Below are 18,561 nucleotides of genomic sequence, written 5' to 3'. Positions count from 1 at the left end.
TGAGCACAGTCTGCCCATTTGGTTTTATATCAGTGTTTCCTTCACCTAGCCTTTCCCGTGGTTGGGTATGACCGCAAGGCAGCGGAGGTTTGAAATCAGAGTTTTCCTTCTCTTAGATGAGCTATCCTCCCAGACTGATGAGCCCCATCTACCCAAAGCACTGGTTTTCAGGCGCCAGGTAACTCGCCTTCACCCCTTCTCCTATCAGTAGTAGCAGTTCCGCCGGACTTGGTGAAAGTCACACGAGCAGGCTAGGAGCTGGACTTTGGTTGTCAGAGGTTATTTGAGACGCACGCCATAAGGAGCATTTTATAGACAATGGGAGCTTATCCCCATTGCCACCCCTTGGCTATGACCACCTTTGGAACCCAAGCTCTCAAAGTAAACCAAGGTAATTATTTCTGAGCATAAAAAGAAAAATATTAATTATTGTTAACTATAATAGTTAACTGTGGTAAACAATTGTAATTTTTGAAAATCATCTAAAGGAAAAAGAATATACCGAAAAATCTTTCATATCATCATAAACCATGCTTCTTCTTTCATAAACACGTGGAATGCTTGCGGCCTCGTATGCCGGATTCTGGATATTTAAATTTTGATCGTCACTGAAAGTGCAAAAAAACAAAAAGGCACCAACTACAGCTGCAGATAGGGCATCTAATGATTTATAAAGTCATATAATTAAATATTACTATAATAAAAAAATATTTCATAATTATATATCATATACTGCTATTATTTTTATTTCATATAAACAAACTGCAGACATAAAGCTTAAATGTTGCTGAATTCGCGTTAAGCTACATTGAATCAGTCTATAATATTTACCAATTACCAAGTATAAAATCGGACAAATAATTACCCTGATCTCTTACATCTAGTATGAAATTGGTTGTTGATTTCTCATCTGAAAAGACAAATCGACTGTCATTGAAACTTAAAGCAGAAAATAAGTAATACCCACTAATAATCTTCTATCGTAAGTGTATCCGAGTGTAGGCCAATGTATATTACTTCAAACTAATATTACTCCTGGATTGCAATAAAAATTTATTCATTTATCTCACTGATAGCAATATTTGATGGAGGCAAGCAATGGATATTCATTTTATACAGGTATACATGTACATGTATATATCGTTTTCAAAATGATATGTATTGTATGGAAGTAAACGTACTTGTAGTGACAACTTGTGTCGTGGCAATCATATTTTCTGTGGATTGAACGTGAGATGTGGTCGGACATTTGTCAAAAACACAGCCACCGCCATCTTAAACAAATAGTACATAGAATGCATATAATGGCATAATACGCTGAAAAATATATACATTTTATTATAAACTTTATTTTCCTAAATGAAAACTAAAAACTATACAGCAAAAATAAAAACACTTTATTAAGAATATAAAATAGAAAAATGATTTAAATGTATTTTTAAAAAAATATTTACGTGGTCTGTGGTCCATTTTATCATTGCTACATGTTATTACTTCCTATTTCAAAAGATAAAGATGCTTAATTTAACAATGAATACATTTCATTTCTTCCTTGTCATGTTATTTTTTACAAAATATATTCAGTATATACTTAAAGACACCAGACTTATATAGTGCCTTTATTTTGCTTCCTTTTAAATATGTCCTGTTTTTACAAACTTTAAGTAAAAAATGCAAAAAGAAAAAAATTAACATGGTTGGACGATTTCCATTCTAGAAGATTGTACAATATATGTAAATTTTGGAATAATAAAGAATTTATGACAATTGAATCTTTCATAAACAAGATACTTTGAATTTAAATTTCATAAAAGATGTAATTTACATATACTTCATTTGTTCATAGGTCATGTTAAAATGTTATAAAGAGATCAGTTTAAGGTAAACGTAAATCTATATATCATCTACTGTATTTTATTACACACTTAGTAATAAATACATGTTTTTTGCGTTATGGCTGACGTCAGAATAGCCGTATTAGCCCTGCAGGACTTATGTGAATTTGCAGGGCTGATAACCTATATCAGCCCCGCAAATCCATATCAGCCCTGCATGGCTAATACGGCTATTGTGACGTCAATATCACACCCTTAGTAAATTAAACCACAAAACAGTACTTGTTATCGTACACAATGGTTGGTGCATTCATATTCACTTAATTTTAACTCTAAAAATAAGGTTAATCTTAATTTTGAAATAAATATAATAGATTATTTTCAAATTACGGATCGAGTGTATTTAGTATAGAAGTAGAAACAAATCCAAATCGTACGAGACAATATCAGGTATGTAATCTTGAAGTCCATGAGTTATTATATACGTATTTTCTTCTCAACTTAATGTTTGCTTTATTTTATTACTAAGTATGTAATAAACATATTAATACATACCCTTTTCAACATTACATTCTGTATCAGCCCTCGGGCCTTCGGCCCTCTGTCTGATATTGGTGCCTCGGGCTGATACAGGATGTGAAAAAGGGTATGTATTATTCTCTATATACCTTTTAAATATCGAATCACAAGTATACCGATCTCACCGAAATAATATCTTGAACATATATCGAACTAGAAACAAAGAAGTACCCGTTTAAAATTATTCTATGAGGATTGACCCAAAAACTGGAAGACAGAGAAATCATTTTCGTGCTTCTTTCCTTGCATGTAATCGTATCATCACCTTATTTATGGGGTTTATATCACAGTTAATTCGATACGTAGGATTATGATCTATCTAGGTTTAATTTAAAAAAAAAAAACAAAGTAAATTATTAACACAAAAGTTGATCAACAAACATATCAGCAGTTTTGTTTGCAGTCATCATTTTGTATGATCTATATATTGTAGATATAAAATGGCATAATCAGCAAATACAATCTAGCATTAAATTTAATAAAATAATGACAAACATTTTGTACCCTCCGCTTGAAAAGGAGGAGGATATATAGTGATCGCGATGTCCGTGCGTTTGTCTATTACGCTTTGGGATACCCATAACTCCTTTTATAACAGTGAATGAAATTTAATGAGACTTGCACAGAATATTTGTTACATAGAAACAAGGTGTACTTCCTTTATTTACTTTTTGATTCGACACTTATTTTGGGTTTCCTATAGCAAGACGTGGCCACTGCCATTATTTCAATAATAATGATGAATATCCATCTCTTATCCGCAACTCCACCTATATTTCTAAATAAAATTATTATGATACTTTCACAGATTCTTTACTGCATGATACCACTGTGCATCTCTTATTTTAATTTTTAATCTGACACTTAATTCGGGTCTTCTTTAGCAAAACATCGACTTTGCCATTATAATCATATGGGAGGCGCAGGTAGTATCATGTTGTGCGCTCAGTGCTGACAGTATCTCTCATTCATGCTAACTGTTGGGCCAATAAATGAACACTGAATTGTCGACGGATTTTTACGTTATTTCCCGATTATGACAAGAAGCATGCGACTGGTGTGATCGACCGGTAGGGAATATTCACTCCTCCATAGGACCTGCTCTTACTTCTTATGGTTTAGATGCCCATACTTACTCCTCTACAAAATTCGTATTGTAAAATGGATTTTTTAGTTGAATAATGTTCGTTATCTCTAAATTTTGCATAAATAAGAAAAATAATTTTTTGACAGAGGCCTAGGGCTTGGGTTACTTTAGGTGATTTATGACATATCTTTTGTATGCTGTAAGCCTATGAAATCATTGGCGTCGGAAGCAAATTGAATGTTAGGAAAGAAATAGCTGAATTTTTTATCGAATTTCTGTCTGTTAAATTTTTGTAATGCCTATATAAATAAACTGTTATTATACCCTTCTCTTGAAAAGTAGTAGGAATAAAGTGATTGGGGTGTCCGCCCGTCTGTACGCTCGTCTAACCTTGATCATAACATTTGAACAGTAAGGGCTAGGGCTTTTGTTCTTGTTCAAAAATAATCCTTGTGAGATGACCTTTTATTGGATACCAAGAACTTTGACCTTGACCTTGGAGTTTTAACTACTTTATAAAAACATTAACCTTGGTCACAACTTTTGAACGGTAGGTACTAGGACTTTCATATTTCACATATATATTCTTTGTTGCAAGACCTTTCATTGGATACCAACAACTTTGACCTTTTGACGTTGACCTTGGAGATTAACGTACTTATGAAAAAACTTTACCTTGACCATAACTTTTGAACGGTAACGGCTAGGGCTTTCGTACTTCACATATGTAATTCTTGTAAGAAAACCTTTTTTAAGAAACCAATAACTCAGACCCTTTCACCTTGGAGTTTGACCTACCTTTCAAAAATTTATCCTCGACTTTAACTTTTGAACAGGTGGTGCTAGGGATTTTGTATTTCACAATCGTATTTTTTCGTGGGAAAAACCCTACTTTGGCTAATAATATAATTAATTTGCATTTCAAAAAAGTGTAATCTTCGTTATGTTGCCATACGGGGTCATCAGTGTTTCAAAAACACATCTTGTTCCACATTTCGAGAAGAGAAAGGGATTTCATATTTTACATGACTGTGCATTACATGTGACAAGATAACTTCGAGCATGCTATGATTTCTTAACCTTCGACCTTGACCTTCACGATTGACCTTATTTAAAAAAAACAACTTCAGTGATAATTTCTAAATAAATTACATATTATATGGTGTTCATATTAGATACAATATATACGTCATAAAAAATAGCATCTCATTCAAAAAGACACCGAAAGCGGGGGACCACAATTCTTTGAATTTCGTTTAAATTTTTGATCTGACAATTATTTCGGGTTTCATTCCTAGAGCAAAGCCTGTTTATGTACTTTGCAATCATAATCATATGGGAAATGGGGTATCATTTAGTGAGCTCAGTGCTTACAGTACCTCTAATTCTTTTCTGTAACCATCACTACCACAACAAACATTAAAACCTAGATTAAAGATTTGTCTCAAAGGCTTATCACTCTTCACTGATAAATAATACATAAATTGAGAAGCACTCTGGCTGGCGTCACAAAAAAATTAAACTTCAAAAGAAAAGTAAAGAGTGCATTGTCCGATAGTTCTTAATACATGCACATGTAACGAAGTAAGTTCCTTTGCACATATAGCACAATTCGAATAATTTTGGAGTGGCACAAAATATCAATTTTGCCAATAATAAATGAACCTGTCAAACATATTTCATTATTACGAGCAAATCTATATGTTTAAGATATTAACTTACAATGTACAATTTGCATAATGTGCGCTATCAGAGTTGTACTGCACTTCTTATTCCTCTGATGGCTGTTTAGCGAGAAATAATACAAACCAGTTTCGTACCAAACAATACAGTTTGAAATCACAAAATCACAGGAAGTTGAAATTTATCAAAATTATGAAAAGTCTTTTACTTTTAATTGAAAACTTATATGCATTTCTAACACTCATTTGAGGTCATTGTAAAAATATTTTAATGAAATTTTTTAATTACCTGTATTAACAGAATTTCTATTATATATATATAAAATGTGCATGTGGTTGTGGAAATATCTTTCATGTCAAACAGTATAAAAACAATAATACTGAAACACAATACTTAGTGACAAAATCTCTATATCACATATTGTTTATTAATTTAAAGAATATTCCTTTAAAATCTTATTCAAATCATACATTTATCGAACATGTATTACTTCCTTTGTTTTCAGGCAACATAATCATCGACTGTTGAAACTGTAAGAAATAAAGACCCTGCATGATCATAATCATCATTGTTTTCAGAGTGAATCTGGGCACCTGCTGTAGCATGGTCATAGTACTCATCTCTATCAACGGTCTCTGATGCATTCAAATGGTTGTACACTCCATCTTCTTCTGTAATAAACTCAGTGGTTTCCACAGGGCCTTTTGCCTATTTGATGAGAGATTAGAGTTTTATTTAAAACTACAGAATAGAATATTAATAATTGTATTGAATGTAACAATTAAAATGAAAAACATAGATCAGTCAGCATTCGACTTAATGATTTAATGACACGTTCATTGCATTAGCCATTGAACTTGATGACTTTCGATGAGACTGTTGATATTCTTGTTTCATCAACTTGTTTTATCTAAAGCTTGCCTCGTTTTACGAATTGTTTGCACAAATTACATAATTATGCTCTTATACATTATTAAATTAGGAGACTTAAAATCCAGATATAGGTGATAAGATTGTATTGCTATACAGGAAATGAAAGTTGACGATAGAAAATTAGAAACCAAAACGTTGATCGTAAGGATTTGTAGACTTTATGTAGGTTTCATGTGCCATTAAAATTTCTTTCAAGTAAAATATTCAAATATGAAACAGATTATGTACTAAAATAAAACCAATTTTTACTAATAGAAGAAGCTGAATGTACAAGGTACCGTTTTATTGTTAGTCTTGAGGCTTGCTCGTCTACTTTCGTTGCCGTGATCTTGGACCGACTGGCGATTAATGTCACGCTCTGCTAAATTGTGGAGTGCATTCGATGTTGGTTCTCTGACGACAATGTCAAAAAATTAAAGTATAAGAATTCTTTTTATGAATTCATAAAAACTACTCTCTCTTCAAAAAGAAATTTTATTACCTTTTCTGTCTTGATGTTCTTCGTCGAAGAACAATAAAAACAAATGCTGTGATGAAGGACCCAAAGAAAGCTCCACCCAGTACAGCAGCACCAATATATCCGAGGAAGTCTTTTACAATAAATAATAATTACATGTGTATTGTACAAGTATACATTATATTTTTACGGATTAATTAGAAACTGGCGAAAAACAGATCGGTTGAATTGTGTTGAACATCGTCTATTTTTGATCGAAAAAGTACATGTATCAGTCGCATTATCCAGAGATGGGGTATACAATGAGAATGCGTTTTTGATAAAAATGGCGTGGTTCCCGACCGGACACTGGACGGTGATAAGTCCATTTGGTGAATCGGTAGGGGTCAACGGTATAAAAAGGTTGTAGTTAAAATCAGCGATGTCTGTACGCGATGTCGCTCCTCATCGGCAACCCATTATTATTACATCTTTCAAGGATTGGCCGATGTATGGCCGAGAATCGTCAAGTGCCCGTTGAATCTGAGGTCATCGGAGGGGGGATGTAGTGGTGGGCAAGAGACATCGGCCGATAATCGCTCGATGGTCGACCAAACATTGACCCATAGTTGACCGACGTACATGTGTACGAATGATGTTCACCAATGTCTGATCGACGTAATCTTCATCGGCCTATTACATCGTCTTATGATTAGCAATGCATAGCTGGGCCTTTGTAAGTCCGGCCAGCAACCACACCATTTTATCAAAAATCACATTGGTTGCCTATTGTATACCCCATCGCTGGACAATATGACTGATTCTTTAAGGACTATACCAGGCCGATGTAGACCGATGATGCAAGACATCGCTCACACCACGGATTACCACCGATTACCACGGTCCATCGGTCTACGGCCACCAGCCGGGAAATGTGCCTAAGGCATAATATATGATAGCAAAAACTTAAAATAAGAATAATTAACTGTCTTAATTTTTTTATGATGAACAATGATCAAATTTTACCCAAAGATAGTTTAGTTTTCTCATGATGTTACATGTATTTTAATAACCTACCTGAACTTGATTGTATTTGCCATTTAAAAGTTCCCTCATCTGCAAGTGTCCTCTCCTCAGTAGACGCAGAGCCAGATTCTGGACACGAAGCACATTCTAGGAATTAAAAAAAATTTAGAAGGTATTTAGTTTTACATGAACAGTTTTATATAAAAAAAAATAAATAAATCAACTTAAAGAAACATGAACAGACCGATAACAGTTTTACTTAATCTAAGCCTTTATTTAAAAGTTGTTCTTTCTCCAGTAAAAACTATGCCATCCAAGTATCTTAATACTGTAGAAATGAACATACGCCGGTTAATGATAAAAACCACGTTTAATATTTATCAAATATTTAACATTCTTCAATTTATTTAATTCATTGTATGGCTGTATCAATTTTTTTGAAAATATTAGCAAAAAATTAATTCATTTGTATGAATTCTTTTAGAAATCAAGGTATTTCAACGAAATGAATGTACGAACCTTGATAATAATCTTTGTTTTACTAAGTGACATTTATTATATCTTTTTTGTTTTTTTTAAAGACATTTATTTCCTTTGTTTATTAGGTGATGATTCCTTTAATTTGTCCTTTAGTTCAAAATCATGACATTGACTTCTGCATTAATCTGCAGAATGAATATAACACACAGTTATCGTTCTAGATAGTTAAATTTTTTCAAAGTTACATGTACCACATGCTTTGTTAATCATCGATCTGATCGATAATAAGCCATGAAAGTCTATATATAAATGATGTATATCCTTCAATCTCTTAAAGCTAGATATGGCTTATCTGAGCTAAAAATTTATAAAAATATGAGATTTAGTGTAGATTTACGATATTTGTAATTTACTTTCAAATTCGAATTTTCATCGTTTCTAATTTCGAAATTATGAATAGTGACCCGCCTTTCAAAATTCCTAGACAGATGCACTGTTGCAGAAGTATATATATACGAGGGTTGTTAGAAAAGCTCGCGGACACATTGAATTACGGAAAATCTATTGTGTACTGTGAAGTATGACCTATGTCTGAATAAATTCCTACAATTTGTTTATTTGTATGTAAGAAATCAGGTCCGTTTACTACAATCTTAACAATTTACTACGATTTTTACTATGAGGTCATGGGATTCACTGAGCAATCACTTGACGTAAGGCGACGTTACAGCCAGATTTCAACACGTTAAGCTTTGTCGCAGTTCATTAAATCTTTCATTTTTTCCGATTTTTCTTTTCTTTTTTCTACTCTAAATTTGAATATCTATATCAAGACATGTTACTTTTCTACTATAATGTCTTTTGAACTGATTCGGTTATTATTGAGATCTTTGGGAAAAAAAGTCTATGCCGTTAATCGATCAGGTATGGAAACTATGCAAATCCATAAAGGCACAACGTCCATGCAATAAAGGGGTATTTAAGTATCGATGAGGTTAATCATTCAAAATGTTAATCTTTACATTCTTATAAAGCTACAACAATTTGAAAACTATTGTCCTTTGTATGTGTAGGAAATTCCCGGCAGCATCTTGCACATTTTAATCTCTTTTTAGACATTTTCCTGTCTGCATTCATAATTTTTACGTAGCGCAGTGCTCCATGACGCTCCATGACGTACCGATTTTTGGCTGTGTTTTTATGTGTTGATCATTTATAAATTGCTATAAAACAGTCATATACCCTCCAATTTGATCCAAAATATCTCCCGGTGATGTTTCATGAATACTTATGCGACAGGTAAAATATAACAAATCTCTTTGCACTACAATTGTGCAATTTTTAATTTTGATAAAGAGTCTATGTGATGTAAACGTGCCAAAATGTAGCATGCTCCGTAAAGCAAGATTTATCAAATTAAAACAGTTGTATGTTTTGCAATGAGCACTGCAAAGCACCAAAGTTTTGTATATTTATTGGAAAATAGGTTAAGATTTTATCTGAAAAGTTTGACTGGTTTCTTGAAAATAGCGCGCTCACAATAGAACTTGTTAACACCCCTCGTACAAGTAAACCCAATAGCGTAGTATTTAGTGCGCTTGATTTTCATGCTGGTTATTTGAGTTCAACCCACCTTGTGTCCAACATTTTTGATTTACTTTTTCAGCTTGATTTTGGGGGTCTTTTTCAGAATCGGACGGAAGACCTCTCGTTGATCGCAACGAGATCGCATCTAGTTTTGTTTCCTTTTTCTAATTAAAACATTAGTGTCATATTTCCTACCGAAACTAGAAGGGCTTTGATCCTGGGTTCTGGAAGTTCCTTCTTCTATAATTACGTTCGCAGTTACATGTACGGTGTCTGTGGGAGCACATACTGGACAAGATACACTCTCTATTATGAATAAAAGGCATGTTTTTTGACACTTTGTTCTCTATTTTCAGTTTATAGGCAAACAATATTACATGTATGATAGGCTTATAATAAAAAGAAAAATTAATTTAACTATTAATAGAAATAATATGATTACAGTTAAAATAATTTTATATCATAGTGGACGACAGCAAACATTTTAATACAGCAAATATTTAATTATATATAACGAAAGCCTATTAGCATCAATCTAAAGAGAAAAAACGCGTAATAACGCGAAAAAAGGCGTTATAACGCCTTTTCAAAAGGCGTTATTACGCCTTTTACTTCCAAAAAGGCGCTATAACGCCTTTTTAAAAGGCGTTATTACGCCTTACCATTCAAAAGGTGTTATAACGCCTTTTCAAGGGGCGTTATAACGCCTTTCTAAAAGGCGTGATTATGCCTTTCCAAAAGGCGTAATTACACCTTTCCATTCAAAAGGCGTTATTACGCCTTTCCAAAAAGCGTTATAACGCCTTTTAAAAAGGCGTTAATTATTATGCCTTTCCAAAAGGCGTTATTACGCCTTTCTAAAAGGCGTTATTATGCCTTTCCAAAAGGGTTTTTACGATTTTGGAATAACCATTATTTTACATTTAACAGACCCATGCTTTGAATAGCCCCCCACCCCACCCCACTCTACTGGCGAAAGTAGTGGGGAGGGGTTCTCGGTAAAACTTTATTTAAATGCAAGAATTAGCCACAGTTTTACACACTACAACAAAATGTTCAGGAACCAAGCAACCAATAGTTAATTCTAATATTTAAACTGTTAGACTTTTCCCCAAAAAGTGTGGATGTGGGTACCCCATTTGCACTCTACTACTGGCCTACTTGAAAAAAAAAATGGACACGCTTTATTTTATTTTAATAAATATAAATGAAAGATTTAATCAAAACTATCTTTATTTATGCAATTCTCTATATTGCTGCACATCTAACTGACAACTGTGTGCATTCGTATTAAGATAAGGCGACACTCTACTTGTGAAGATCTGGGATATAAGCAGATGCATCTTGTAGTTTTAAATTTATTTCCTGGAAATCTAATTGCTATCTGTTTAAATTAAAATTATCTTTTTGAGAAATTAGTCCTATATCTAATTGTGAAATTCATGTCTCAAAGGTACGATTTCTGCACCCCCCCCCCCTCCGTTTGGCTAAATATGTTCAGATATGTATTGAAAATAAAAGGCGTAATAACGCCTTTTCGAAAGGCGTAATAACGCCTTTTGAAAAGGCATAATAACGCCTTTTAGAAATTCGTTATAACGCCTTTTGGAAAGGCATAAGAACGCCTTTTAAAAAGGCGTTATAATGCCTTTTGGAAAGGCGTAATAACGCCTTTTGAATGGAAAGGCCTAATAACGCCTTTCAGAGAGGCGTTATAACGCCTTTTTGGAATTGAAAGGCGTAATAACGCCTTTTGAAAAGGCGTTATAACGCCTTCCTTTCGCGTTAGTACGCCTTTTGAAAAGGCGTTATAACGCCTTTTAAAAACAAATTTTCTCTTTAGATTGATCCTAATAGGCTTTCGTAATATATGTAGTCACTATAACTACAGAAAAAAACATTGAGGTCGTTTCTAAGCAATTGGTAGTGCCCATTGATTCGGGCTATTTTCTCTCTTTTTATTTCTTCATTGCGCACATATAATAAACTTTTCCGAAACGAAATGTTATTTTGAGAAATAGACAGTTAAGTTCCTGTTGAAAATCATGGGGAATAGGTCATGAGAAATTGATGAAATTTTGGATAATTCATTGAATATACAAATGATATGTAATTAATTTACAGTGGGGCATTCTGGGACAAACCTTTAAATATAAAAGTAACTCATGAAATGCTTAAAATCCCACCAAACAATACAAAATGGGGACAAACCAAGCACTTTGATTTGATACCACAACAATATCCTGATGTTTTCTTTATTATTTTTTTTCAGATGGTCAATCAGTTGACAATTAGAAACATTTACAGAATTATTACAGTTCGGCACTGCATCAAAACTCTGCCATCTTGTGTTTAACGTATTTTTCTCAGTAACCAAGAAAGTTGCATTTAGAAAAATAAAATTTGTCAAGACTGACAGTTGGTGCATGTATTACGTTCATATCAATTCATTTTATCGTAAACTGTGGTAAAATGACATATCATGTATATTTTTTTTCAAAAAAATTCAAATAAGAACTGTAAGTAAATAAATGCTCTCTTTGTCATTCAGTATTATTTGTAAATATCTTTTGTTTTCTTTTAATAAACGTTTTATTCATTATTATGTACAATGAAAGATTCGACGACTTTAATATACATTCCTACCAATAGTTTCTTATGACCTACCAAATGTAGAAGGACTTCGAGTCTCGGGTGTTATCTCTTCTGTACATTCTTTCAGCACGATAGTAGTAGTATTGCAGTAAGGGCAGGGCTTACATTCTAGAGATTGGAAAATGAAAGTTTTTTACGATAACGAAATCATAATTTGATCATAGACATAAAAGTTATAACTAGAAACTGATAATATGGGAATAAACAACATGAAACGATTTTTAAAACATCTAAATAAAATTAACGTTTAAATTGTAATGGTCCTGCTCTACCATCGGGGGTCATGTTTTTATTCTGTACATAACCTGAAGATGCTACTGATTTTAATAAATAAGTAATGGTTTTGATTTTCTTGAGAATATACTACATTTTTTAATTTAGAAATCCTAAATCATCTGTTCTTACATGAGGTTGTGGTACTTCATGTTAAGAAATAGCAATAGCCATCTTATGCATAAAATGGCCCTGTACTTATATCAATAAATTAACTATCAGCCTCTTTCCCATTTCATATATAAAAAAAATAGTAGACACTTGGTACTTTCCTTTTCTATAATAAAATTTCATTTTGAGAATCCACATATTGGAAAACAGGCTTTGAGAAATTGCATTGTTCTTGAAATTTGCAGAAAACATGCGTATTTGCCTTCCTTCAGCAAAGAATTAAAATATGAGCACAGCCCATGATACAAAAAATAAAACACGTTTTTTGATCTTCAGAAATAAAGCTTTCATTATGTATTTGCATATTTTGGATCAGAGGTTGTGCTCTATATGAAATATTGAAAAAATGCTTCAATTTTAGGTCATTTTTAAAGAAATTTAGACAATATGAGGAAAATGACGCATTTTATGACGTCATAATGCATTGACTAGCTGTGTAATTACGTCACAATTAATAGATACGTAGTCACAAGCACTCAAAGTGATAAATACTGCATTTGCAACCTTAACTGAGCGGTTTTGATTTTTCAGAAATTCTTAGTGCCAAAGAAGGCCCAAAGTGGCTCTTGCTTTTTTTAGCCCCCTTTTTCGATCAGGTAAGCTTATCTAAGCCAATGGCTCACACGATAATTATATTTTTAAACATTTCGTGTAACGTCTAATCCTGGAATGAATAAATGGCTAAAAAATAGTGTATGCAGCCTTTAGAAAGTAGTCAAGCAAATTGCATTTTGAGATACATGTAATGTATACACTGTAACACATGACTTGTCATGATAACCATTTTGTGAATGAATCTTAATTACGCTCATATAAAAATAAATAAAATATCGTAAACTGGAGATATGATTTGCAGTCGCACTTAATTTATAACAATATAGATGACAGTAAACATTTAAATACAGCAAGTATTATATCGTTACCATAAATACAGAAAAAGAAAATTCAGGTCGTTTCTCACTAATTGTTGGTACCAATTGATATGTGTTGTTTTCTCTTTTTTATATACCCTCTGCTTGAAAAGTGGGAGGGTATACTGTAATCGGTATGTACGTCCGTCTCCGTCCGTCCGTCCGTCTGTACATCCGTCTGTCTGTACGTACGTACGTACGTCAATCTGTTACGCTTTGGGGTACCCATCTTTTATCCGCAACTCCTCTCATACCACTGAAGGAAATTTGATGAACTTTCACAGAATCTTTATTACATATTGCCATTGTGACCTCATATTTTACTTTTTGATCCGACACATATTTTGGGTTTTCCAGCCTCATCAAAACATGGACTTTGCTATTAAAACTACTAGTATATGGAGGCGGGGGTATCATTTAGTGAGCTCATTGCTCACAGTACCTCTAGTTTTAATTCAAATAAGGACTGTACATTTATAAGGAAATAAATCCTCTTCTTGTCAGTTTATCAAGAAATATCTTTTTCTTTTACAATATGTTATACGGTATATGTTTTATTAACTTTTTTGTAAAATGATATATATTCGATCATTTAAATATATATTCCGACTTTGTAATCGTTTTTATGACCTACCAAATGTAGAGGGACTTTGAGTTTCGGGCGTTACCTCTTCTGTACATTCTTTCGCCACGATAGTTGTAGGATTACATTCAGGACACGGCTCACATTCTAGAAATTGAAAATATCCATATTTTTTTCATAATGAAATCAAAATATGATCACGAAAACATAATTCGTAAAATACTGATGATGCACAGGTACTTGTGGACAGGACCCCCTCCTTCCGATATTCAACCTAGGGGATTTTAGATATTTTTTCCCAAAATTTACATTTATTAAATTTATTCACTAATTTATCACGTGTTCAATTATTATTTATTACACTTATTACACTTATTAATCAAATGTTCAGTAGGAAGAAAGGGAAAAAATCGTAAAAACTAAAAGATAATCACTCTACAAAATACCCCAATGTCCTAAAAAGTTTTTAATTATGTGCCACAAATATTATCTGATATGCTTCCTGCGCATTAGAACAAGTCTTGCAACAATTTTGAACCGCTAAAGCAAGTGTTGAAGGCACAGCGATCAATGTTTATAGCCTCCAACTTATTCTTTACTCAAGGACATAATCTGGGTCAGATTTATTTTAATGCAAGACAAGATACTGAAAGAAAGGCTGATTTTACAAAGATTTTAACACCTTAGTTTGAATTAAGCTTTTCGTAAATTCGATGATTGTTATGATGACTTTTTAGGAAATATAGCCTATTGTGTTAACTGACGTATTTCAAAGTTATAGCAACTAAAGGTTTTTGTTTTACACTATATTTGGCCACAGAGTATATACGAGGGACAATCAAAAAGTTCGCGAACTTTCTCTCTATATTTACAAAACCACGATTCAGATGAGAATGAAATTTGTCACACCTATCGTCATACACATGCTCGATACATAGCATATGAAAAGTAATAATTTTCTCCATCATTTTGACGCCACAATGTGAGAATGACGTCAATATGTAGGTGACTCGTGACGAAAAATGGTTGTCACAGTCTTACTCCAAAAACGAACAGAGATAAGGCTTAACGTATAACTTAGAAATTCCTTCGAAGAAGGATGTGGAGTTAACGAACAATATTCAATATCAAAGTTTATAAAACAATACAAAGTAAGAGCAGAGCAAACACAGACCTCCGAAACATCAGACCTGGGATCAAGTAAGTACATGTATCTTATAAAATTTTTTACGTGGTTTATAAAGACAATAGACTTTCTAGACATTCGATTGATTTTTTAATGATGAGATGGTTAAATATGACGATTGTTTTGTAGCTGAGGAAGAGATGTGTCCTTTGTTAGACAATTTGTTATAAAAGATTGCGTAGATACAGCTAGCAAAATAATTGAATATTTTAACAATTATATTGTTATTGAATTTCTAAAATATCCTTTAGACGTTAAAAATAGTAAATTTACAAAAAGGCCCCTAAAAGTGCATGTATCCACATTGGATAAATGATGTTTCTACGGCAGAGGACTTGGATTGTGATGGCCACCATGTTCTTTCTGGCAAAAGATATCCTTTTCCAACCATCCTATTACCAAGATTTGGTCATCTCTGACAAATGAACTGTTCTTGTTATAAACATCAACGTGCATGGTTAAAAATAAAAGATTCGGAAAATTATTTTAGCGTCTATGAAACACCATGCTTCAGAGCATGTCAGGGGCAGAACGGTGGCAGATTTGCATTAAAGTCAAAGGTCTACTTTAGAAAGGAATCAACAATGAAACATATTTTAATTTGTTTTATGAAAGTTATGCAATTTGTTCGCAAACTTTTTGAACACCCCTTGTAAATTTTACGCTCTCGACAGGTGTGACTTATTGACAGAGGGTGTTCACTCCTTCTATGCACCTACTTCTGTCTTTTGCATTTCCAAAGGTTTTTTTTAAATAAAATCCAGAAATACTATGTTGTCAAAAACCTAACCCAAACTTCATTTTAAAACTACAATTAGGGACTAAATCACTACTTTTGAGCAATTTAAGGTTTGTCGTAATGGGATGAATAAAAAAAAATTCATCCATAAACAAAATAGAATGCCTTTCTTTGTTGATATTCGAGTGACTCTTTATCTTTGTTCAATTTCATTTAGCGTCATTTCTTCTATATATATTGATAGTTAAAAAAAACCCGGTGATTTCCTATACAAAGAGAACCAGTCTATACACTATAGCTTGAAAACTTTGCAATGCATTTTATGCCGCAAAATGAAATCTGATATTTATCGAATTGAAATTCAAGAAAAAGTGATGATACACCTACCTTTTGACGACGAATTGTCAATAACAGTTTCGTTAAAATTTTCATGGCTTCATAATTTTAAATATTCAGTAGATGGACGTAAAGTGATATGTTTAAGATTACAATTTGAATTTAAAAAAAAAAATATGCTTAGTAATTTTATAGTAACATTCTTTTATAGAAAACATGTCTGCTAATTTTTTATGAACAAACCTTGAAATGTAAATAATAAATTTTTACTTCTATTAGTTGAATTCAGTTCATATGAATTTAGGCTTAACTTGTCATGAAGAGTATTTCATATCTTTTTTTTTTACATACTGTACTTACATTTCGGTTTTGATCATTCTTAGAAATTTCTTTTGGTATTAATTACCTTTTATTTCAGCAAATTTATTGCATTTCTGGCAAACGAACTCATCATTCTCAGGTTTAATACAAACTGAAAAATAAAAAATTACTTTACACAATCTATATACATATACACGTATGTATGAAATTAAAGCTATGGTTATTTTTTGATGAAGTCATTTTTAGTTTGTTTGTTTATTTATTTATTTTTTGTTTTTTTTTTAATCTATAATTCTTACTGGAGCACAAAGCCGTAAATTTGGTCTTTCTCCATGGTAATGGTAAATAATTTATTTCACATTGAAAGGAAAATATTCCTGCAATAGACGAAAAGGAAATCATATCAAACTCTTTAAATGTAATATACATGTATTGACATATTATATGAACATACTTACTTAATTATAAATTTTTGAGTACATGTACTTGTATAATACTATATATGTAAAAAGACTCTACCTTCTTCAGATGTAAATGCTGCACATTTTTTACACCGTGGAAATATATCATCAAGCCTACAATCTGTGAAGGAAACACTTTAGTTTAAAAGAAATGTTTATTTTAATGAAACTCTTCATTTATTTAAAATATTGTACTCTCTTACCAGCGCAAAGATGTGTGAAGGTCGTTACTGACATGCCCAAACTTCCCATAATAAACATGATTTTTACTGAAAGAAAAATGTTTTTGTATTTCTTAATTTAAAAAAAAAGTTGTTCCAACCTTCCTTATTTTTCATCCTTTTAATTTTCTTTATAAACTATCCTCACTTTTTAAGGTAGTATGAAATTCTTTACGTAACCACGTTTTCATAACAATAATCTTGTCTTCCATTAAAAAAATGTCTCGACGATTTTTGTCATCTTTAATGAACGCAGTAATAATTGTTTGGACAGTTTAGGAACTCTATGGAAGTAGGTATAACAACGCTTAAAAAGTTTTCCCTGATAATCCACATCTAAACCATGAAAGATGATTGAGTAAATTCGAATGTGCGTGCTGATCAAAGTCAAGAATTTAAGCCATGAAAACTAAGCTTCCTGCTTCTTCATTAATTTTTAGAAACAGATTTGATATAAATATTCTTTGTTTATTTTCTCATTTGTTTTTATATTTAGAAAACCTTGTAATTTCTTTAGATACATATATCGATGTTTCGAGTAAGTGAAACTTAAAAAAGAAAAAGAAAACAGTATTACACAATATTTTTAAGTGCATCGTGCAACAAAAGATTAATTACTTCCTTCTTGTTGATATTCACTGCGTTTTAACATTTTTCCATTTGTTTTATAGTCATTTAAAACTCTCATATTTTAAATGTATCAAACATGTACATTCATCGAAAGATTATGAAATGGATTATCATTTTAAACTCTGGGTACAGTTTAAAATAAAACATGCAGAGAATGTCTTCCATACACGTAAACTAAGATTTCTTATGCGCCCTGATCAATAGATCCGGGGCGTATTTTGTTTTTGTCCTGTCTGTCTGTCAGTCTGTGAAACTGTTTGTCCGCAAACTTTAACCTTCGCCATACCTTTTTTGAACCATGAAAGAAAGATATCATATGTAGTTTGCATATTGCACTTATAAAGCTCTTTCAAATAAACCCAAAGTAAATGACCTGGTGACCTTGACTACGACATACGTCATATATGTTGAAATAACTTTTTTAACCT

The 18,561-nt window shown here is 32.4% G+C and overlaps 1 protein-coding gene and 1 long non-coding RNA gene across 2 annotated transcripts; both read right to left on the bottom strand.

Annotated features, from left to right (window-relative positions):
* Nucleotides 1-626: 626 nt before the first annotated feature.
* On the bottom strand, nt 627-1,378 carry LOC134246306 (uncharacterized). Its single transcript, XR_009987611.1, has 3 exons — nt 1,182-1,378; nt 866-910; nt 627-660 (listed from the first exon to the last, which is right to left on the bottom strand). It is a non-coding gene; the product is annotated as an uncharacterized LOC134246306 (long non-coding RNA).
* A 3,288-nt stretch (nt 1,379-4,666) lies between these two features.
* On the bottom strand, nt 4,667-17,223 carry LOC134246305 (uncharacterized). Its single transcript, XM_062728628.1, has 9 exons — nt 17,121-17,223; nt 16,907-16,972; nt 14,291-14,386; nt 12,314-12,409; nt 9,842-9,952; nt 7,631-7,726; nt 6,599-6,707; nt 6,396-6,510; nt 4,667-5,892 (listed from the first exon to the last, which is right to left on the bottom strand). The coding sequence occupies exons 1-9, from the start codon at nt 17,221-17,223 to the stop codon at nt 5,686-5,688; spliced, it is 999 nt and encodes a 332-aa protein (XP_062584612.1). The 3' UTR covers nt 4,667-5,685.
* Between the last annotated feature and the right edge of the window lie 1,338 nt (nt 17,224-18,561).

This window comes from Saccostrea cucullata, unplaced genomic scaffold (genome assembly GCF_032062105.1).
Source record: "Saccostrea cucullata isolate Sc308-1 unplaced genomic scaffold, CSIRO_AGI_Scuc_v1 ctg2196, whole genome shotgun sequence".
In the NCBI taxonomy this organism is placed as follows: Eukaryota; Metazoa; Mollusca; class Bivalvia; order Ostreida; family Ostreidae; genus Saccostrea; species Saccostrea cuccullata.
The sequence above is the reverse complement of the archived record's forward strand: the minus strand, read 5'-3'. Positions and strand labels throughout refer to the sequence as shown.

Coding starts and splice junctions, on each gene's coding strand:
- LOC134246305 (XM_062728628.1), bottom strand. CDS start 17,223: ATGATTTCCTTTTCGTCTATTGCAGGAATATTTTCCTTTCAATGTGAA. Junction 16,973..17,120: donor ATTTACGGCTTTGTGCTCCA/GTAAGAATTATA, acceptor TTTATTTTTCAG/TTTGTATTAAACCTGAGAAT. Junction 6,708..7,630: donor GCAAATACAATCAAGTTCAG/GTAGGTTATTAA, acceptor TTATTGTAAAAG/ACTTCCTCGGATATATTGGT.